This window comes from Conger conger, chromosome 9 (genome assembly GCF_963514075.1).
Source record: "Conger conger chromosome 9, fConCon1.1, whole genome shotgun sequence".
NCBI lineage: Eukaryota > Metazoa > Chordata > Actinopteri > Anguilliformes > Congridae > Conger > Conger conger.
The window spans coordinates 61,239,621-61,264,056 of NC_083768.1; the positions used below are offsets into that span (position 1 = coordinate 61,239,621).

General features: G+C 47.0%; 2 protein-coding genes across 3 annotated transcripts; one reads left to right on the forward strand and one right to left on the reverse strand.

Annotated features, from left to right (window-relative positions):
- Positions 1-1,286: 1,286 nt before the first annotated feature.
- Positions 1,287-4,674, forward strand: btd (biotinidase). 2 transcript variants are annotated; one of them, XM_061255440.1, is made up of 5 exons: positions 1,287-1,377; positions 1,984-2,223; positions 2,824-2,881; positions 2,985-3,134; positions 3,266-4,674. In XM_061255440.1, exons 2-5 carry the CDS (start codon positions 2,186-2,188, stop codon positions 4,553-4,555), a joined length of 1,536 nt encoding a protein of 511 aa, XP_061111424.1. In that variant the 5' UTR covers positions 1,287-1,377; positions 1,984-2,185; the 3' UTR covers positions 4,556-4,674. The 2 variants fall into 2 exon arrangements, with proteins under 2 accessions (XP_061111424.1, XP_061111423.1); XM_061255439.1 differs by lacking the exon at positions 2,824-2,881.
- A 7,542-nt stretch (positions 4,675-12,216) lies between these two features.
- On the reverse strand, positions 12,217-14,181 carry LOC133137356 (twist-related protein 2-like). The gene has a single exon (XM_061255582.1). It carries the CDS (start codon positions 13,700-13,702, stop codon positions 13,205-13,207), a length of 498 nt encoding a protein of 165 aa, XP_061111566.1. The 5' UTR covers positions 13,703-14,181; the 3' UTR covers positions 12,217-13,204.
- Between the last annotated feature and the right edge of the window lie 10,255 nt (positions 14,182-24,436).

The window sequence follows — 24,436 nt, forward strand, 5'->3', positions numbered from 1 at the left end:
ATGTATTGAAAAATACTATTGTAGACAATGAGAACAAAAAAATAATTCCTGCAATTACATTGGGGTAAAAGTATGGCTAATAAACAGAAACACTGAAAACATAATTCTTTTTTAGAAAAATTGCTTCTGATGGTCAGATTCCAGTATTTAAGGTAACACAAAATTTGAGCAGTGTCACAGTGTTAAACACGCTGGCGTGACGGAAGGAGCTCTCTCAGATTGTTCATAGCCGCATTGTAGCCTTACATGATGCCGGTTGGTCACTTGATGAAAAGAATCATTTGGTGACATAAGAGATATGACTAAAATCCAGACTTTAATCCGATTGAGCAAATCTGGGGTTTGCTGGATACCAAGATAAATAAATCTGTCGAAAGAATCTCTTTTGAATGGACTTCAAACCATATGGAATGGTTTAACGAGTGAAGAAATAAAAAAATATGTGAACGATTACCTGCAAAACAGAGGGTGGCCACACTAGATATTATTTTTGTTTTCACAATATATTGTTATCTGTTTACTTATTTTCACCTATATGAACCAATATTACATGAAATAAATACTTGAATAGTACTTGGTTTCTGATTTATCTTCATCGTGTTAAGTGTACAATCATCACTGCATACTCATGAACAAAGATATTTAAATCTTGTCTCATATATTCTTGTTGAATGACTTGGCATATTGTAATAGCCCATGAGCAGTCAGTTAGAGCTCAGGTATGCACAAGTACAAGCCACCAAAGTGGGGCCAAGCTGACATTTATTAATGAAGGTGACCTGGCTGGGCACGGACAGGCTGGCATGCTGACAGGGCACAGTCTGAAGACATTTAATTAATGTGGAAGACCAATTATTAATGTGGATTTCAGAGTCTGGTGTAAACAGGGTTGTAGGGTTTAAATGTTCTCTGTAATAGATCAAAACCTTTTGACGCTGCATATGAAACTATTGATGTAGCCAATTGTGAAAGTCGGTTGCCCTGCAGGCTAACTCGTGATAAAGACGGTATTCCTCTCGGGATTACTTTGCCTCCGAGTGATTAATTGCTACTACAAAAACAGTGCAGTCAACCGAAGATTGGATGGATTCTGCTTTTTCATTTGTCTCAAAATTACGCAGCACTGGTGTTCTTCATTTATTTACCCGGACATTGTACCTGTTTACAAACTAAAAGCCTGCTGATCCATCCATCCACCAGTCGATTAGGAAATATGTTGACGTAACCGTCGCACAAAGCTGGGAGCCAATCGTAACACTACTTTTTGACATGTGCGAAATTGCACCAATCATCTTTTTACAATAGTGCAGCCTACTACTCAATTATAAAATAAAATTCACTACAGACTGTCATCGCAGCGTCGTGAATTTGTAGCTGGTGAGTCCTTACGTCTCTTTTATAACACCCTACAGGTCTGCTTAACGGTATTATTCTCCGGTTAATGTTGCCTTCCGGTTATACTGTCGAACAGTTGTCTAACTAGCTAGGAAACTACAATGGCATCGTAACAAGTGGAAGTTTTGTTTACGTGTGAAGAGATGGGCGTAATGTACAATCCTGTAGGACAGGTCTGATTCGATTAAAGCAAAAATCGGCAAGTGTGTTAACTGAAATTTATCCTGCCTTCCCAGGTTGCTAGCTAGGTAATTAAAGGCGTTTTCCGACTAAGAAATGCATGTGAGCTGCCATTGGGTTGCGCTGGAACAGCTGCGTTGAAACATAGCAGGATATGGTGACTTTTGTTTTCACATTAAAAACCACCAATTCAGACCAAATAATGACTGGGAGTCGAGTTAACTGCATGAACAACCGAAGACCCCGTGGCTCTCCAGGACCCCGTGGCTCTCCAGGACCTGGCATAAACCCGCTGCAATAGACAGCGTGCTGTTGTGACAGATGAGCCTTTGACCAGGGCAAGGTTAATGTTTCACCGTGGAGGGTTTTCCTGCTGGTCAGCTGTTACCTGTAGTCTCTGTGTTCCAGGGCAGAATGAATTTGCGCTGGTCTGATCTGGGTTCAGCGATGGTGTGGGGTGCTGCTGTCCTCATGCTGAGCCTGGTGGTGGATGTGGAAGGGGGCGGGACTTATGTGGCGGCGGTGTACGAACACCACCCGGTTCTGAACCCGCAGCCCAAGGTTCCGCTCAGCCGCAGGGAAGCTCTGGAGCACATGAAGCAGAACCTGGATGTGTTTGAGGAGCAGACTGCTGCTGCAGCCAAACAGGTAACACCTGCACACCTGTACCTGTACACCTACACCTACACGCCTGCACACCTGTACACCAGCACACCGATAAACCAGCACCTGTAAACCTACATACCTACACCTGTACATTTATAAACCTGCACACCTACACATGCATCCCTAAACCAGTGCCTTCACATGCATTTCTAATGAGCTCATTGAGCAATGTAGAGAAGGTATTCCTTTCACATTACACTTCGGTAGAATGCTAGCAGGTTTGGTTAGAGTTAGCTAATGCTTGCAGCTTAGGGTTAGCTAATACTACTGGGTTAGGGTTAGCTAATACTACTGGGTTAGGGTTAGCTAATACTACTGGGTTAGGGTTAGCTAATGCTAGCAGGTTAGGTTTAGCTAATGCTAGCGGGTTAGGGTTAGCTAATGCTAGCAGGTTAGGTTTAGCTAATGCTAGCGGGTTAGGGTTAGCTAATGCTAGCGGGTTAGGGTTAGCTAATGCTAGCGGGTTAGGGTTAACTAATGCTAGCAGGTTAACACATTCTCTTTAAATGTTGCAGCATTGATGTTGTGCTTTTGTGGAAAGTTCAGCTTTTCAGTCGCAGCATTTTACATTTCTTTACTCAGGCTGATCTCAGAATTCTCTGCTTGCGCTGCCATGATGAACTTCCAGAAGACTAATAATGTAAACTATAATAAAACTAATTCTAATCTAATGGGATTTTTGTAATCAAATGATTTTAGTTATTCAATGTGTTGTGACCCTAATCTGCACTTCCTGTTCTCAGGGGGCTCAGATCATTGTGTTTCCAGAAGACGGTATCCATGGCTTTAACTTCAGCAGGAAGTCCATCTATGGATACTTGGAAATGGTGCCAGACCCCACTGTTGTGAGCTGGAACCCCTGTTCTGACCCCACCCTCTTCCCCAACACTGAGGTACTGTGTCAGAGGAACTGAAGTTCTGTGTCGGAGGAAGTGCGGTTCTGTGTGGGAGGAAGTGCGGTTCTGTGTGGGAGGAAGTACAGTTCTGTGTGGGAAGTTCAGTTTGGGTTTGTCTCCCCCTGCAGGTTCAGCATCGTCTCAGCTGTATGGCCAAGAACCACAGCCTGTACCTGGTGGCCAACATGCCAGGGCTTGAGGAGTGTGACCCCCATGCCCTGCCCTGCCCCCCGGACGGGCGCTACCAGTTTAACACAGACGTGGTGTTCAGTGCCAGCGGCGCGCTGGTGGCCCGGTACCGCAAACGGAACCTGTACTTTGAGTTTGAGTTTGACACGCCGAGCGACCCCCAGCTCATCACCTTCGACACGCCCTTCGCCGGCCGCTTCGGCCTGTTCACCTGCTTCGACATCCTGTTCTACGGCCCGGCCGTGCAGCTGGTGGAGCAGCTGGGCGTGAGGCAGCTGCTGTTCCCCACGGCCTGGATGAACCAGCTGCCCCTGCTGGACTCCGTGCAGTTCCACCGCTCCTTCTCCTACGCCACCGCCACCACCCTGCTGTCCGCTAACCTGCGCCTGGACGCAGCGGGAATGACCGGCAGCGGCATCTTCACCCCCTGGGAGGCGCTATATCACCACGCGGGGGCGGAGCCTGAGGCCGGCCGGCTGCTGGTGAAGGAGGTACCCGTGCTGGACTCCCTCAGGCCAGACCTTCAACCCCACCCCCTCCCCCCCCCATTCTCAGGGTACCAGGAGCCCCAGTACTGCCTGCAGGGGGGCGGGGAGTGCCAGGGGACCGGCCCTGAGGAGTGGGGTCCCCCTGTGGAGCCAGCTGCCCCTGGCACCCCCTTCAAGTCAGAGATGATGAACGACAATTACAGGATGGTGCTCGTCGAGGGCCGGGAGGGAAACCTGACTGTGTGCGATGAGGGCCTGTGCTGCCACCTGCTGTTCCGCCGGCGCACTGCGCCCCACGAGCTGTATGCCCTGGCGGCCTTCGACGGGCGGCACTCGAAGAACGGACTGCTGTACCTGCAGGTGTGTGCGCTGGTGAGGTGCAGTGGGCCGGGGCGGGAGAGCTGTGGGGCTCCGGTCCTCCAGGCCAGCACGCTGCTGGACTTCCGGCTGCTGGGCGCGTTCCGCACGCCCCACGTGTTCCCGAGCCTGCTGGCCAGCGGGGTGCGGCTGGACCGGCCGGACCGCTCCGGGCACGAGGCGCGCGGCTTCTACATGAGCCGGCGGGGCATGGAGCACGGCCTGCTGACCGCCGCGCTGTACGGCCGAGTGTACGCCCGTGACCACGGCAACCTCACCGAGACCCCCACCAACGTCACTGAGACCACGGCAACCTCACCGAGACCACGGCAACCTCACCAAGACCACGGCAACCTCACCGAGACCCCGCCAACCTCACCGTGACCACGGCAACGTCACTGTGACCCCGCCCATGACCACGCCCCACATGTCACCGAGACACACACAGTCCTCCGGTGTTAATGAAAGAAAGATTTCAATAAAGATTGTCAATAGACTTAAAACCAAGTAGCCTATGTGTTAAATTGGGGGACATGTCAGGCTCAAGCCCTAAATCCAATAAGCTTAGCTCACTCACTATTAGCCATTAGCTTTGTTAGCCAAATAACATTGATTTAATAGGGGCACAGAATCACCACCAGACAGCTATTTAACAGACATTATGAATAAAGCAAACTTAACAAAATAAGCTAACTTGAATAAACACTTTAACATGTTTGTGAATGTGGGTAACAGCGTGCATGCAGAGCTCTGTGGGGGGGGCAACCCTGCTGCCCTACTGCCATACTGCCCTACTACCCTGCTGCCCTACTGCCCTACTACCCTGCTGCCCTACTGCCCTACTACCCTGCTGCCCTACTGCCTTGCTGCCCTACTACCCTGCTGCCCTGCGAACCCTAACCCTGCTACCCTACTGCCCTACTACCCTACTACCCTACTGCCCTACTACCCTGCTGCCCTACTGCCCTACTACCCTGCTGCCTTACTGCCCTACTACCCTGCTGCCTTACTGCCCTACTACCCTGCTGCCCTGCTGCCTTACTGCCCTACTACCCTGCTGCCTTACTGCCCTACTACCCTGCTGCCCTACTGCCCTACTGCCCTACTGCCCTACTGCCTTACTGCCCTACTACCCTACTGCTCTACTGCCCTACTACCCTGCTGCCCTACTGCCCTGCTACCCTGCTGCCTTACTGCCCTACTACCCTGCTGCCCTACTGCCCTGCTACCCTGCTGCCTTACTGCCCTACTACCCTGCTGCCATACTGCCCTACTACCCTGCTGCCTTACTGCCCTACTACCCTGCTGCCCTACTACCCTACTACCCTGCTACCCTACTGCCCTACTACCCTGCTGCCTTACTGCCCTACTACCCTGCTGCCTTACTGCCCTACTACCCTGCTGCCCTACTGCCCTGCGACCCTGCTACCCTACTGCCCTACTACCCTGCTGCCCTACTGCCCTACTACCCTGCTGCCTTACTGCCCTACTGCCCTGCTGCCCTACTACCCTGCTGCCCTACTGCCCTGCGAACCCTAACCCTGCTTCCCTGCTGCCCTACTGCCCTGCGAACCCTAACCCTAACCCTGCTGCCCTGCGAACTTGGACACTACCACGTACAAGGGACCCTCATTTTCCCAAACACACACTTTAGATACTAAAGTTTTCTTTAAAGATACTGACACACACGCACTTTTACATAAAAACAGTCTCCACCCTAAACACACTTTCAAGGGCCTGATCAAATCACAATTGCTCAGGTTCAACAGAATTTGCACACAGGTAATAGATTTTGAAGAGGCTACCCAGACCCTCTTCAATGCATTAAAACCAAGGGGGTATTCCAGATATTTCCTTAGACAGGTCCGGAAAAACTTCTTAACCACCAGACAAGAAGACACGCGGAAAATCATCCCGCTAATCACCACCTACTCAGCATTTAGCCTAGCTGCAAACAGAAAATTTTAATTAAATCTAACCCTACAGAACACAAACATTATCCAGAACTATAAAATTATCTCAGCGTATAAAATAAATAAAAATCTTAAAGATCATCTGGTGAGCAGCGAACTACCAGGAATTAATACTTTACCGACACAGGGCCCAGTATTCTACAAACAAGCCACTACAGTCAGAAACACCACTACCAACACAACCTACATAATAAAACTAACCAAAAATACTAAAAACTGCATATATGCCATTAAGTGCAAACAATGTGGTATAATATATGTAGGAGAGACAGGAAATACAATTAAGCACAACATATATATAATATTAGAAATCACAGAGAGACAGACACACACCTGGTGGCTCATTTCTTTCACCATGGACTTGAGGCACTAGAAATATTGAGCCTTTAAACAAATAACTGGACACCGGAGGAGAGACACAGGTTAGAGAAACACTGGATTCTCAAACTAAGCACGTATCTCTTCTTCCTTTTCTACCTAAAACTATAGAACGAGCCGCTTCTAGTCAACTTTCTTCTTTCTTTTCTAAAAACAACCTGCTAGACCCCCATCAGTCTGGCTTCAGATCGGGCCACTCGACAGAGACCGTGCTCCTCTCCGTCAGTGAGTCACTCCATGCCGCACGAGCAGCCTCCCTCTCCTCTGTTCTCATTCTTTTAAATCTCTCTGCTGCCTTCGACACTGTGGATCACTCCATCCTCCTGTCTGCCCTGTCAGCAACGGGCATCTGTGGCACAGCCCTGGACTGAATTGAGTCCTACCTCTCTGGTCGCTCCTTCCAAGTTGCCTGGGCTGGTATCGACACCTCGGCCCCTTGCCACAGGAGTTCCCCAGGGCTCAGTCCTAGGCCCGCTTCTTTTCTCTCTTTACACTTGTTCCCTTGGCCCTGTGATCACTGCACATGGGCTATCCTACCACTGCTATGCGGAGGATACCCAACTCTTCAACTCGTTCCCACCATCTGATACACAGGTTTCAGCCCGTATCTCTGCTTGCCTGAGTGACATCCAGAGCTGGATGGAGAACCACCATCTAAAGCTCAACCCTGACTGAAATGATATTCATCCCTGCCATTACCTGTCCCCATCTGGATCTTCCCACCACACTGACGCCATCACCCTGTGCAAGGAACCTCGGCGTGGTGATGGACAGCAGACTGTCCCTCTCCGAGAACATTGCGGCGGTGACCCAGTCATGGCACTTTCTCACCTCCTACTCAACCCAGCTCCTGGACCAAGCGATGGTTTTGTCCCGCCTGGACTACTGCAACTCCCTCTTGGCTGGCCTCCCAGCTTCCGTCATCAGACCCCTCCAACTTATCCAGAATGCAGCAGCTCGTCTAGTCTTCAACCTTCCCAAATACTCACACGTCACCCCCCTGCTTACTTCCCTCCACTGGCTGCCTGTCATGGCTCGCATCACTTTTGTATCAGGATGTTAAATTTGGCTAGGTAAGCGGTGTTTGGCAAGCTAAGCAGTGTTTGGCTAGGTAAGCAGTTACAATGTAGTGTAATGTAATGTAATGTACTGTACTGTATTGTACTGTACTGTAATGTTGTGTAATGTAATGTAGCTCTTCACTCTCTCTCTCTCAGGTCACACACACACACACACACTCTCTCTCAGGTCACACACACACTCACTCTCTCTCAGGTCACACACATACACTCACTCTCTCTCTCAGGTCACACACACACACACACAAACTCTCTCTCTCAGGTCACACACACACACACTCACTCTCTCTCTCAGGTCACACACACACACACACACACACTCACTCTCTCTCGGGTCACACACACACACACACACACACACACACACACTCTCTCTCGGGTCACACACACACACACACACACTCTCTCTCAGGTCACACACACACACACACTCTCTCAGGTCACACACACACACACACACACACACTCTCTCTCGGGTCACACACACACACACACACACTCTCTCAGGTCACACACACACACTCTCTCTCAGGTCACACACACACACACTCTCTCTCTCTCAGGTCACACACACACACACTCCCTCTCTCTCAGGTCACACACACACACACACTCTCTCTCTCTCTCTCTCTCTCAGGTCACACACACACTCACTCTCTCTCTCTCTCAGGTCACACACACACACACACACACACACTCTCTCTCTCAGGTCACACACACACACACACACACACACTCTCTCTCAGGTCACACACACACACACACACACACTCTCTCTCGGGTCACACACACACACACACACTCTCTCAGGTCACACACACACACACACACACTCTCAGGTCACACACACACACACTCACTCTCTCTCTCAGGTCACACACACACACTCTCTCTCTCTCTCAGGTCACACACACACACACTCTCTCTCAGGTCACACACACACACACACACTCTCTCTCTCAGGTCACACACACACACACACACACACACACACTCTCTCGGGTCACACACACACACACACTCTCTCTCTCTCGGGTCACACACACACACACTCTCTCTCTCAGGTCACACACACACACACACACACTCTCTCTCAGGTCACACGCACACACACACACACTAACTCTCTCTCTCGGGTCACACACACACACACACACACACTCTTGGGTCACACACACACACACACACACACTCTCTCTCTCAGGTCACACACACACACACACACACACACACACACACCGTTCCGTCACTCATGCACACGTCACCGCTACATATTTCTGAGGTGTCGTTCTTACTCTTAAACATCCTTCCAAAACAGTTAATCATATTTAACTGTGTATTGGGAGAATAGGAAATTGTTTTCCTTGGTTGAGCAGTACTTCATTCAAATTTTATCTAAATGGCGTACTCCCCTAACCTTGCAGAAATATCGGAATATTCCCCCAGTGTTTCATCGCTGTTTCCCAGCGGTGGCCCCGCATTCCACACAGTTTCAGCAAAGACTCAGGACCCAGGGGCCAGCAGGGCTCTGAGTGAGTCAGGTAAAAACACAAGAAAAACATCCTAATTCTGCCTCATTTCATTACAGCAGCATGCTTTACGCCAGTTACAAAAGGCCTTTTCCCAGAACCAACAACATGATGAGGCAGTCCCTCAAACACACACACAGACACACACACAGCTTATATACTATCACTAAAAAATGTTGAATTTAATCATTGGTTAAATGTAATGCAAATATAAAACTCTGAAAGGCAATCGGGTGAATTCAGTTTCTGAGTCTGCCCTTATCACCCATTACACTGCACATTTTTACAATCCTCAGGTGCTTTGGGCTGTTATGTTCAATTCTTTATATGAATTAATATAATATTAATATTATATATTATATTTTTATTCCCTTCTGTTTCTCTGTGACAGCCTACTGTGAAAAGGTCAGTATACATACAGTTGAATCGACTGTGTCTGTGTGATTATATAATATTATATCTAATGCACTTAGATCACATTTCTTCCCCATTGTGACATTTGGTCTGAATAACAGCTGAACCTCTTGACCATGTCTCTGTGCTTTTATGCATTTACTGCCACATTATTGGTTAATTAAATATTTGCATTAATAAGCTGATGTACAGGTCTACCTAATAAAATGTTCACTGAGTGTATATGGGTGATCGTTTTGTTAACTGTTGCAAACCAGCTGTGTAAATTGTCTTTAAAATGAATTGTCTTTCATTTGGCAAGATCTTACCACTATTCTTCCACAAATTTGTGAGCTCACTGATTTTTCATTTTTAATAAATTTAAAACACAAAATGTAAAAATCATTCATGTCTGTGGTGTCACCTTCACTTATGGTACAATATTCTATGGTACATATTTATTGTGAAGAAAATTTAAAGAAAGGCTTATCGTGATGGGATGTTCAAAGTAATTTATTTCCTGTATGTTGGGTAGTAATCTCACGGACGACAATTAATGTTACAAAAACTGGTGTAAGAAGCAACACCACAGACAGGACATGAATGCATAGACAGAAATATATAATTATGCAGACATTTCAAAATCGTTCTACAGTTTTTTCCCCCCATTTCATATGGAATGTTTGATATGATATAGCCTAAGAGAGCCACTCGTCTCTGGCTCAGAAAATCAGAATAAAATGCAAATTCTTGAATTGTCACTTCATTAAAAAATGAATTAAATAATTTTGCCTTCTGAAAAAAATGTATAATGTATCAAAATGTACGCTCTAGATTATGTAGAACAAACGCAGATTTTATTTTAAATCAGTTAATCAGAAAAATGTTAATATGACAACTTATTAGCGATAAGCAAGCAAATAGGATCCATTCATATTTACCGAAGTTAATCGACGTCATGTTGTTCATCGTGCATAATAGTTCGAGTTAAGAAGGCTTCTCGTGGTCGTTTGTTCTTTGCACGGATGATTTGCAATGTATATTTCCATCTGAAACGGTCATAAGACCCACCAGACAAATCTAGGTTTGTAAAAATATGTACGAGGACAACCCGAAAAAACTGGCAGCCTAGTTTGAATAGAAATGTCGACAATTCACATACAGAATGTCTTTATGCCTGCGACGCATTCAAAGGCGCTCCCTGCTGCCGAGAGACATCTGTTACTTTCACGTGACTTAAGAAAAATATTAACATCTGGTAAAAATAAGTTTCATTCAGGTGGCTCAGTAAAAGGAGCTCTCCCCTGGAAGAATGCGTGAACTGACGGAAAAAACTTCAAAATGTTTTCGTGTAAATTTCAGGTTTGGCGTGTAGGCTATAGCCCATTACAATATACATTTATATATATTTAGACAGGGTTTAGAAAAGGTTTCAACCAATATTTTATGTTTTAATGTCAGTGTTGCAAACATTAATTACAGAACCCATGCTATCGTGTATTGACTAGTTTTCTAAAACATATCCGAAAATAAACAATACATCGATATCGTGCTCAAACTACTGCGGTAATATTTAGAATTATTTTATTTTATCAAGTCTGTGTCTTAATAAGCTACTTTAAACAGAACATTGTTTACCCAAGAACAATTACACATCTTTTAGCCATATATATAAACCTGTGTGTGTGTGTGTGTGTGTGTGTCTCGCGCTCTGTATTCCATCCAGATCAGGGAATTCCGCACGTGCCTGGGAGCAGTTGCACACCCTCAGATGGGCACGTGCTTTCACTGCGGAGGAGCTCGTTCTAAAGCACTTTCCCAGATCTTACTCTCCACGCGCAGTAAAAGGCTGCCTGTGGCCGTTATAACTGTCTTTAGATCTTACCAGAAAATATTTGGAGCTATTGCGTACACGTTTTAAGCATATTTTTTTTTATTGCATTTTGGATCGTAATTAGTCAGCCCAAGGAATTACAAAATAAGGTTTTCGAGTATTTTGTGGGTAGCATATGAATCAGAATGACGTCATGGCGGAATGTGACACAAACTGAAATTGAACACTAGAAACCAACAGTAATTATAATATTATATTTTTTGTAACTTTATATTCATAATCATTGTATAAAACAAACTAATATTCGGATGCTGACAATAATTACTTTTAGGCCTATTATTAATCATTTGGAAACTTTAGCAGCATTAATAAAGAAACAACGTCCCTTCCCCTTTAAAATGATAATCTCAGAAATATTTTTTATTAACTTTGAAGGACAACATATTTTCATAGGCTACTCTTACATGGAATTCTATAGGAACGCAAAGCGTTCAATGGACAATGGAATTTAACAATGGAACCGATTTTTTATGAGCTATTGTGACTAAGTTCTTAATAACATGGGCTACAAAAATGATTGCCGTTATAACTGAACTCACAGAAGGGTCTCGGCCCTTCACACTGAAATTAAATATAAAACGTGATGAACGGCGCATCCATCAACCCTTCGGCCTTGCTCATTGAAATGGTAGCGCAGCCCATTATAAATAACGTTGGATAGCCTTATTGCTTATAACGGGCGCCTGCGTTTCTATTTCTCGCAGAAAAGAATGGAGCCCTTCGGAAGGGTATACGATTCCATTCGCGTTCCTCGTTGGTCACATCGTTTACATAAACTGTTTGGCTACATGAAACGTAATTCGTTAAAAGGTACTAAAAGGACTAATAGTCCTATTCATTTTATTTCAGAAACATATACAGTTATTTTTACAGAACAATTATTAAAATTAGGATCGCAGTAAGACACCGGATCTGCATCATACACACATCAATAAATAAATATCATTAATTTCGCAGAAAAATGAAAACATTTATATAGGCACTATTTGAACAGGTATGAGCTAAGTAAAAAAAGTTTTTAAATGCAGTCTTATATTTATATATATATACAGACACACACACACACACACACACACACACACACACACACACACATATATATATATATATATATAAACATATATATATCGTTCACAGCCTGGACCGGAAAAGTGAGTTTTTCACCTTCTTCGTTGGAAAATTGATAGGGTTAAAGGTCATCCATGCATAAAGACATAAACATCTCCCACATTGAACCGCTTAAGTAACAGGTCTGAACGTACAAGGCGTCACGGTGCAGCCGGGCCCGCGCGCTCTTGCCGTTATTCCGTCCCGGTTAAAAAATATCTTTGTTCCCCAAGCTCAGAGTTTGTACAATCCAGCGTCGGCCTCAGGAAACGCCGTCCAGGAAAGGCAAAGTGTGTGTGTGTGTGTGTGTGTGTGTGTGTGTGTGTGTGTGTGTGTGTGTGTGTGTGTGTGTGTGTGTGCGTGCGTGTGTGAATTAAATTAAATCTATTGTCACCTGAGAAAACAGTGTGAATCAATTGCCACACACGCGACCACAAGCTTGGTTCATTAGTTCAAGCTCCTCTCTGGACAAAACCATGCACTAAAAATTCAGTGGTAAGGTAGTATAAAGATAAATACAGTCAAACCAAAAGAATACAATCTGAATATTAGGCGATGGGAACGGAAATTTAAATCGTTCAGCCAGTAAAAGGTGTCTAGAAATGCCAATAACATTCACTCGTTTTAAACGCGGACACTGAACGCAGAACATAACATGCCGCCCCGAGGCTCTACAGACGCTAGTGAGATGTTGACATGGACCAGGCGCCCTCCATCCTCCACACGGAGAAGGCGTAGCTCAGCCTCTCCGGAACCGTGGAGCTACAGTTGGCCATTTTGGAGCCCAGCTCGTCGCTCTGCAGGACCTGGCAGAGGAAGTCTATGTACCTGGCGGCCAGTTTCAGCGTCTGGATCTTGCTGAGTTTGTCCGAGGGCAGAGTGGGAATGATCTTCCGTAGCGACGCGAAGGCCTCGTTCAGTGACTGCGTCCTCTGCCGCTCGCGCACGTTCGCCATGGCTCTCTGCGCGTGCACGTCTTCGGGAGGCTGCGGGCTGCTGCACCTTTTCACTCTTTTCCCCGGAGTCGCGCTGTCCCAATCCTCTCCGTTTCTACTTCCACCTCTCCTGTTCCTCCCGCTTCGCCTCGGCAGCCTCTCCGGCTCTTCCTCGCTGTTCGTTCGACTGTCGTCGGGAGAAACGGGAGACCTGGATTCGTCCTGGTTCGTTTCTTCAAACATCGCTTCCAGACGCAGTTCCTTTTAGATGTCTGAAAGTATCCACGTATAGCCTTCAGTCCGGGTGCTCACCCAAGGAGAATTGGGTAAAGTCCTCACGCCCTGGCTCCTGGGCCGTGGCGGCGCCTCTAACTTGTAGGAAACTTTGAGCGCTCTTAAAGGCTGGATGGAGAAATGTTTGGAGAGGGAGGCGATTGGCCAAGAAAATCAAATACGCGAAGCGAGGGGTGGGCGCGTCCAAGGAACTATCAAAAAAACTTTCCGTTATACAAGAATCAATTCTCTCGGAGGCGTCTGGCACGGGAGCCAAGAATATCAGTGTTGAGAAAATATAATTTTAAAGTTGCGTTTCAGTTTTACGCGTTTAGTCGAAAATGGGTAAACGGCCATGACGAAGGTTTAGAATGCCTAAAGCGTTTAAACCTGGGAAAGGAAAACATGTTTTTATAGCAATTTCCAAATCACAAAATAACTCTTCAGTACGAAACTGGAATTTTGATAAGTTCATTACATTTGTGAATCAAACTGAGGTTTGAAGCCAGGTTTATAACTTACAATACGCAACTAAATCGCCAACTGAAAATAATCAGTGGTAGCCTAACATTATTTTATACAACGTCATACCTTATTGTTTTAGAGAGCTGTCTAAATTGGTTCAGAAGACAACATCACGCCAAACACAACGGCCCCTGATGTCGCAGGCGCAAACAGCCTTGGTGAATGAGGGTGCAGTTCGCTACCTGGGCCAGACGCGGGACTTGCGAGTGATCAGCCGCGGTAATGTGACGCCTCTCCCCGTCTCCTGGCGCACTCTCCCCGGCTGACTCGTCACGGGGTGCGCGGAATGACATCACACTGGAGGGGCGTCCAGACACGAGCTGAGGGAAGTGCCAGGAAGGAACTGATACGCGCGTCAGTGGAAATTAATAATAAAATGAATCACTACTAGAAACCCCGATTCCTCATTTGCATCATAAATTGACTTGAGAGTGCTAAAGGAAGGGGAAACAGCCATTTTGGGCAAAAAGACACTGCGCAAGATGTGTTTAATGTGTCCCCGTTCGGAGCCGTCTGGGCTCAGTAATCTGGGTTTCCTGTAACACCGTGGAGCTGAGGAATGCCGCTGCCTCGCTTACCCGCTGAGATCTGGGCGTTTGTTTTCACAAGGGACCTCCTGGAAGCTCGGAAGCCCACGACAGCCTGGCAGCCCGTTAATAAGCTGGGCAGCGGCAGGGTGAGCGGCTGGGCCCGTGAGGTCAGTGTTACACAAACATTACTGTCCAAATAAAACATATAAAACACTTTTAACATTAACGGATGCAGTTAAAGACCGTCTGATTCCCAAAATAAAATATTCCAAACGTGCAACTTTAACACCACAGCAAACTGCACCCCCGGGCTCAGTGTTTACGGCGCTTTTCCCCTAGACCCACAGATGCGATTAAAAAAACGAATCGAGGTGAAATTACGACATTTCCTTTTCCGAATGAGCCACGTGCACAGACTTGACGCAAAACATCTGGGCAATTTTCATCCAGGTGCGCTGTATATAAGCCACAAATACATAATCCAGAAATATAACGGAATAATAACGAGGTAGATTTAAAGTAACCCCAAATTAAATATACCATACACACATGCACAACCAGAGGGCGCACTAACCCATCCCACAAGTTTAGTGACTGTCAGACCTCTTGGGTTGTGTCCAGTCAGGCAGTCTGAACCAGTTTCTTCCACACTGTTTACAGTGAGGTCTAAAGTACTGCAAACTGGTCTCTCCAAAACCGTCTTTACACCTGAACCATCTTTACACCTGAACCATCTTTACACCTGTAGCACCTCTTACAAACTGGCGGTCACTCACCTCACCTCAGATATTTAATAAAGCACAGAAAAATATGGGAAAAAAAGGAAAAGCCCAAAAACTGCCAAAAATATAAAGGTATAGGGCAGAGCAGGTATAGGGTAGGATAGGTATAGGGCAGGGAAGGTATAGGGCAGGGCAGGTATAGGGCAGGGCAGGTATAGGGTAGGATAGGTATAGGGCAGGGCAGGTATAGGGTAGGAGAGGTATAGGGTAGGGCAGGTATAGGGTAGGGCAGGTATAGGGCAGGGCAGGTATAGGGTAGGATAGGTATAGGGCAGGGCAGGTATAGGGTAGGATAGGTATAGGGCAGGGCAGGTATAGGGTAGGATAGGTATAGGGCAGGGCAGGTATAGGGTAGGATAGGTATAGGGCAGGGCAGGTATAGGGTAGGAGAGGTATAGGGCAGGGCAGGTATAGGGTAGGGCAGGTATAGGGTAGGATAGGTATAGGGCAGGGCAGGTATAGGGCAGGGCAGGTATAGGGTAGGATAGGTATAGGGCAGGGCAGGTATAGGGTAGGAGAGGTATAGGGCAGGGCAGGTATAGGGTAGGAGAGGTATAGGGCAGGGCAGGTATAGGGTAGGGCAGGTATAGGGTAGGGCAGGTATAGGGCAGGGCAGGTATAGGGCAGGGCAGGTATAGGGTGATTGTAGGTGGGCTGCAACTCCAGTATACATACACAATCACCAGCTCAACACAAAACAAGATCAGACCTCAACTTCAGCCATGTGGTGAAACATTTACACTATAATGATTTACTGATCAATATAGTAATATATCAGCCAGTAAATCTTTCGTAAAACAATGTGTCATTTCTGAATGTTTTGCTTAAATTCAAGAACTTTGGCCATTGTCATTCGTGTGATTTTTTTTGGTGGTTTTAGTAAAATTCGTTTTTTTGTGCATGAATAATAACCTGGTCAAACCTTGGGAGTGCTTCATTTGAGCCACAAATTCTAGCGATGTACTTTAGTTTTTAGGTTCTAGCGATGTACTTTGGTGTTTAGGTTCTAGCGATGTAGTTTAGTTTTTAGGTTCTAGCGATGTACTTTGGTGTTTAGGTTCTAGCGATGTAGTTTAGTTTTTAGGTTCTAGCGATGTACTTTAGTTTTTAGGTTCTGGCGATTGACTTTAGTTTTTAGGTTCTAGCGATGTACTTTAGTTTTTAGGTTCTAGTGATTGACTTGAGTTTTTAGGTTCTAGCGATTGACTTGAGTTTCTAGGTTCTAGCGATGTACTTGAGTTTTTAGGTTCTAGCGATGTACTTTAGTTTTTAGGTTCTAGCGATGTACTGTAGTTTTTAGGTTCTAGCGATGTACTGTAGTTTTAGGTTCTAGCGATGTACTTTAGTTTTTAGGTTCTAGCGATGTACTGTAGTTTTTAGGTTCTAGCGATGTACTGTAGTTTTCGGTTCTAGCGATGTAGTTTAGTTTTTAGGTTCTAGCGATGTACTGTAGTTTTCGGTTCTAGCGATGTACTTTAGTTTCTGGCTCTAGCGATGTACTGTAGTTTTAGGTTCTAGCGATGTACTGTAGTTTTAGGTTCTAGCGATGTACTGTAGTTTTTAGGTTCTAGCGATGTACTGTAGTTTTAGGTTCTAGCGATGTACTTTAGTTTTTAGGTTCTAGCGATGTACTTTAGTTTCTGGCTCTAGCGATGTACTGTAGTTTTCGGTTCTAGCGATGTACTTTAGTTTCTGGCTCTAGCGATGTACTGTAGTTTTAGGTTCTAGCGATGTACTGTAGTTTTAGGTTCTAGCGATGTACTGTAGTTTTTAGGTTCTAGCGATGTACTGTAGTTTTAGGTTCTAGCGATGTACTGTAGTTTTAGGTTCTAGCGATGTACTGTAGTTTTAGGTTCTTATGGATCAGGGGACGGCGCTGCTTCAGGAGGTGGAGCTATGAGTGATGTCATCCTGGGGAGATTCCCCAGCATGCCCCTCTCTAACTGAACGACTCGGACAGAACCCCCCCGGCTCCCCCCCCAGCCCCCCCTCTGGGCGCAAACAGCCTCAGACAAAATTCATTCCAAATGATAAACTGTGACGATACTTCATAGATGAACAGTCTGGGAATGAAATAGCTGGGCCCATTGCCCCAGTAACGGAGAACGGCTACAGGAGGGAAGAGGGGGGACGTCAGCTCCACTCTGAAAGCCTCGGGATCAGAGGCACCTCCGCAGTCCTAATGTGTGAACTCAGAAAGGGCTCTCCTATGTAAGAGACATTCTATCCTATCTTACTGGGATGCAGAAGAATGATATTATATGAATTTCATTATTTTTCTGAAATAAAAGGTATAAAATGTCCTCTTTACAAAGTATCTGATTTGGCACTGAGGAGCTAAATCTTAAAACAGTGTTGCATTTTAAAACAATACATGACATAAAAAGTGCATTTAAGTGCAAACTGTTATAATAATAATAATAATAATAATTATTATTATTATTATTATTATTATTATTATAGCAACGCTCGTTTAATTTACAAGAAAGTTGTTCTCCAGTTGAATGCATATTGGATAAAAATCAGAAGCTTTCAGACAATCCAAGTTTACAAAAGTAGGATTGTATTCTCTGTTGAAGAAATGCATATTAGTATTAAGGTTTTAACAGTGAAAACGGTTCTGATATTATGGTGATAATGTAACAAAAATATCTATTGAGAGCTGTTATTATAGGACACAATTATGGATACATTAATAATACTGTATACAACTTATACTATTTAACATTTTCTCAATTAGCCATAGTTCATCAGCCGGTAGCCGTGTGATCCTCCTTCAGCAGATCCGTCATAAAAGAGATGTACACGACGGCCAGTCTTAGAGTTTCGATCCGCGACAACCGCTTCTCGTAGGCGAAGGTGGGAACCTTCTTCCGGAGTTCATCGAAAGCCTCGTTCAGGCTGAACATGCGCCGGCGCTCCCTGATGTTCGCGGCCCGCCTCTGGACCGTGGTGATAACACGCTTCCTCTTCGACCTCCCTGTGAGCGAGGCCGTGCCAAGGGCGGGCGCGCCGCCCGTCCCCGGGTAGCCGCTCGGAACGGAGCGCGTCGCCTCGTCTCCTCCTGGGATGGAGATGATATCCAAATATCGGCCCCGCAAATCCGCGCAGTGTAGAGACGTGGTCGAGTTGAGCTTCGCTGCCGGTTTCGGAGACAAATCTAGAAAGTGAATGTCACTTACATAGTCCAAAAACGAAGGTTCCAAAAGCGACCCTTGAATCTCCATTTTATTCGGAAATAATGAGAAATACTCAGGGGGACATGGGTAAATATTTGGGAGTTCTCAGAGGGAAACGTTGGCGATGAGATCACTGGATTGGTTACACATCGCACTACGGAGGCATAGCGCTCGTGTCATAACGGGATTACGGACCGGTCCAGGATGAAAGATGACGGCCGACCGTTTGCGTCGCGTGGATATCAACGACGCCGTTATTCAGCCGCGAAATCCTGTCAGAGCGAGGAAGTCAGGTCCTCTTGGCACGGTTCCATGGGTCTTTCCCCGCTGTTGTAATGTCTCTAATTCGACTCTACGCGCTTTCATGTCCCCGGACGGAGTGGAAATCCCTTTAAAGAGGGATCTGAGTGAAAGTGACGGGTAGCGCTGAGCGGCGCAGGTTTTAACGGTGCTGAGCTGGAGCCCCGCGTTGACAAAGGGCCGCGCGCGCTGTTTGCTCTGTATCCTGGTGCAATGGGAACTAAATAATGAGAGTTCCATCACTTAAAAGAGCAGCACTGACGACCAAATATAACATTCCCCCACACTCACTATATTTGAGCCGCCTTTTATTTTGCAAATTAGAGTAAACGACTGTTGGTTCCCAGGCCAGAGCGCACTTCCACTGGCCCAAACCCCATAAACTGGGCTGTTTGTCTTGGTAACCGTGAGGGATACCCACACAGTGGGAGGGCTACAGCCAACAGCAGGAGTGGGTTGAGTATTGTTACTCAAGGGGTGTGACAGTTGTGAGTGAACTGGGACTGAAACCTACATCCCTCTGGTGCAGACCTCAGTGTTGGGGATGAGCTGTAGGCTGGTGCAGATCTCAGTGTTGGGGATGAGCTGTAGGCTGGTGCAGATCTCAGTGTTGGGGATGAGCTGTAGGCTGGTGCAGATCTCAGTGTTGGGGATGAGCTGTAGGCTGGTGCAGATCTCAGTGTTGGGGATGAGCTGTAGGCTGGTGCAGATCTCAGTGTTGGGGATGAGCTGTAGGCTGGTGCAGATCTTAGTGTTGGGGATGAGCTGTAGGCTGGTGCAGATCTCAGTGTTGGGGGGTAAATGTGTCATCTGCCATATTGGCATACTGCAAGGGATATCACTATATGCCATAAGGCTGCAGGGAGAGTTGGTGGTAAGTAACACAGGGTGTAGGTGCTGTAAGGCTGTTGGGAGAGTTGGTGGTAAGTAACACAGGGTGTAGGTGCTGTAAGGCTGTTGGGAGAGTTAGTGGTAAGCAACACAGGGTGTAGGTGCTGTAAGGCTGTTGGGAGAGTTGGTGGTAAGTAACACAGGGTGTAGATGCTGTAAGGCTGTTGGGAGAGTTGGTGGTAAGTAACACACAAAAATATAACTTTATTTTTTCCAGAATTCTGAAAAAAACCATTTTAGTCTACAGGAGTGACCTCCACTGAAAATAAAAGCAGTTACAATTCTGAAAGGCCAACAGTTTACCCTGAGACTGCGCTGTGCCTCGGGAATAATCCACTCAAAGCTCACACAAGGCATCAGTAACGGAGCCGAAGAGAAGCAGTGTGGAAGGTCTTTGCTCGGCTTGTTTTCCTATCTGCAGTGTAAACATGATGTGCGCATTCCGGCCGTCACCACGGCAACGCTGAGAAAGCACAGCTGTACCAGGAGAATATGAGGTAATCCTGTGCCCCAGTGGCTGCTGGGTAAATATTGGTTTTAAATAAGAAATAAAGCCCGAGAAACAATGACAGTGTTGGCTGAGACGCAGAACCTTTCAAATCCCAGAATGCCCCTCTCCTCCGTTCTCTCATATCCCCGCCGTTAGAAAACCGCTAATTAACACACATCGCTTGTAAAACCGAACGCGCAGAGTATTTAGTTACCCTTATCCGCACTTGGACGCCGATGTTTCAGTTAAAGATCTACGGTTCTCCCATAGCGCTGATACTAATCTGCTACTAATACTGAATGCTAATTCATGCAGCATTATTTAATTAGTTACCAATGAAACTCTCAGGGCATTTTTATAGAGGAGTGTACTCATATATAAATTTAAAGGAGGTGGTGTTTAACTGCTGGCACACAGCTCTACACACTCGAGAGGGTCGCTCCTCTGTTTGGGAAGAAGGGCTCTCTCTCTGCATACACTCTTTTACACCCCCCCACCACACTATTACACTCTTTTACACCCCCCCACCACACTATTACACTCTTTTACACCCCCCCACCACACTATTACACTCTTTTACACCCCCCCACCACACTATTACACTCTTTTACACCCCCCCCCGACACACCACACTATTACACTCTTTTACACCCCCCCACCACACTATTACACTCTTTTACACCCCCCCACCACACTATTACACTCTTTTACACCCCCCCACCACACTATTACACCCTCCCCCCACACTATTACACTCTTTTACACCCCCCCCGACACACCACACTATTACACTCTTTTACACCCCCCCACCACACTATTACACTCTTTTACACCCCCCCCCCCGACACACCACACTATTACACTCTTTTACACCCCCCCACCCCACCACACTATTACACTCTTTTACACCCCCCCTCCACACTATTACACTCTTTTACACCCCCCCACCACACTATTACACTCTATTACACCCCCCCTCCACACTATTACACTCTTTTACACCCCCCCTCCACACTATTACACTCTTTTACACCCCCCCTCCCCACTATTACACTCTTTTACACCCCCCCCTCCACACTATTACACTCTTTTACACCCCCCCACCACACTATTACACTCTTTTACACCCCCCCCCCGACACACCACACTATTACACTCTTTTACACCCCCCCACCACACTATTACACTCTTTTACACCCCCCCCCCGACACACCACACTATTACACTCTTTTACACCCTCCCCCGACACACCACACTATTACACTCTTTTACACCCCCCACCACACTATTACACTCTTTTACACCCCCCACCACACTATTACACTCTTTTACACCCCCCCTCCCCCCCCACCACACTATTACACTCTTTTACACCCCCCCTCCACACTATTACACTCTTTTACACCCCCCCTCCACACTATTACACTCTTTTACACCCCCCCCCGACACACCACACTATTACACTCTTTTACACCCCCCCACCACACTATTACACTCTTTTACACCCCCCCACCACACTATTACACTCTTTTACACCCCCCACCACACTATTACACTCTTTTACACCCCCCCTCCCCCCCCACCACACTATTACACTCTTTTACACCCCCCCACCACACTATTACACTCTTTTACACCCCCCCACCACACTATTACACTCTTTTACACCCCCCCTCCACACTATTACACTCTTTTACACCCCCCCCCGACACACCACACTATTACACTCTTTTACACCCCCCCACCACACTATTACACTCTTTTACACCCCCCCACCACACTATTACACTCTTTTACACCCCCCCACCACACTATTACACTCTTACACCCCCCCCCCCCGACACACCACACTATTACACTCTTTTACACCCCCCCTCCACACTATTACACTCTTTTACACCCTCCCTCCACACTATTACACTCTTTTACACCCCTCCACCACACTATTACACTCTTTTACACCCCCCCACCACACTATTACACTCTTTTACACCCCCCCCCGACACACCACACTATTACACTCTTTTACACCCCCCCTGACACACCACACTATTACACTCTTTTACACCCCCCCACCACACTATTACACTCTTTTACACCCCCCCACCACACTATTACACTCTTTTACACCCCCCCCTCCCCCCCCCACCACACTATTACACTCTTTTACACCCCCCCTCCACACTATTACACTCTTTTACACCCCCCCTCCCCCCCCACCACACTATTACACTCTTTTACACCCCCCCACCACACTATTACACTCTTTTACTCCCCCCCACCACACTATTACACTCTTTTACACCCTCCCTCCACACTATTACACTCTTTTACACCCCCCCTCCCCCCCGACACACCACACTATTACACTCTTTTACACCCCCCCTGACACACCACACTATTACACTCTTTTACACCCCCCCTGACACACCACACTATTACACTCTTTTACACCCCCCCCCCCGACACACCACACTATTACACTCTTTTACACCCTCCCCCGACACACCACACTATTACACTCTTTTACACCCCCCCCACCACACTATTACACTCTTTTACACCCCCCCTCCCCCCCACCACACTATTACACTCTTTTACACCCCCCCCACCACACTATTACACTCTTTTACACCCCCCTCCCCCCCACCACACTATTACACTCTTTTACACCCCCCCCACCACACTATTACACTCTTTTACACCCCCCCTCCCCCCCCCACCACACTATTACACTCTTTTACACCCCCCCTCCCCCCCCCACCACACTATTACACTCTTTTACACCCCCCCTCCACACTATTACACTCTTTTACACCCCCCCTCCCCCCCTCACCACACTATTACACTCTTTTACACCCACCCCCCACCCCCCACCCCCCCACCACACTATTACACTCTTTTACACCCCCCCTCCCCCCCGACACACCACACTATTACACTCTTTTACACCCCCCCTCCCCCCCGACACACCACACTATTACACTCTTTTACACCCCCCCCGACACACCACACTATTACACTCTTTTACACCCCCCCTCCCCCCCCGACACACCACACTATTACACTCTTTTACACCCCCCCTCCCCCCCCTGACACACCACACTATTACACTCTTTTACACACACACCCCCGACACACCACACTATTACACTCTTTTACACCCCCCCTCCCCCCCTGACACACCACACTATTACACTCTTTTACACCCCCCCTCCCCCCCGACACACCACACTATTACACTCTTTTACACCCCCCCTCCCCCCCCCTGACACACCACACTATTACACTCTTTTACACCCCCCCGACACACCACACTATTACACTCTTTTACACCCCCCCTCCCCCCCGACACACCACACTATTACACTCTTTTACACCCCCCCCTCCCCCCCCCGACACACCACACTATTACACTCTTTTACACCCCCCCTCCCCCCCCCGACACACCACACTATTACACTCTTTTACACCCCCCCTCCCCCCCCTGACACACCACACTATTACACTCTTTTACACCCCCCCCCGACACACCACACTATTACACTCTTTTACACACCCCCTCCCCCCCGACACACCACACTATTACACTCTTTTACACACACACCCCCCTGACACACCACACTATTACTCTTTTACACCCTCCCCTGACACACCACACTATTACACTCTTTTACACACACACCCCCCTGACACACCACACTATTACACTCTTTTACACCCTCCCCTGACACACCACACTATTACACTCTTTTACACCCCCCTGACACACCACACTATTACACTCTTTTACACCCCCCTGACACACCACACTATTACACTCTTTTACACCCCCCCTCCCCCCCCGACACACCACACTATTACACTCTTTTACACCCCCCCTCCCCCCCGACACACCACACTATTACACTCTTTTACACCCCCCCTCCCCCCCCTGACACACCACACTATTACACTCTTTTACACCCTCCCCTGACACACCACACTATTACACTCTTTTACACCCC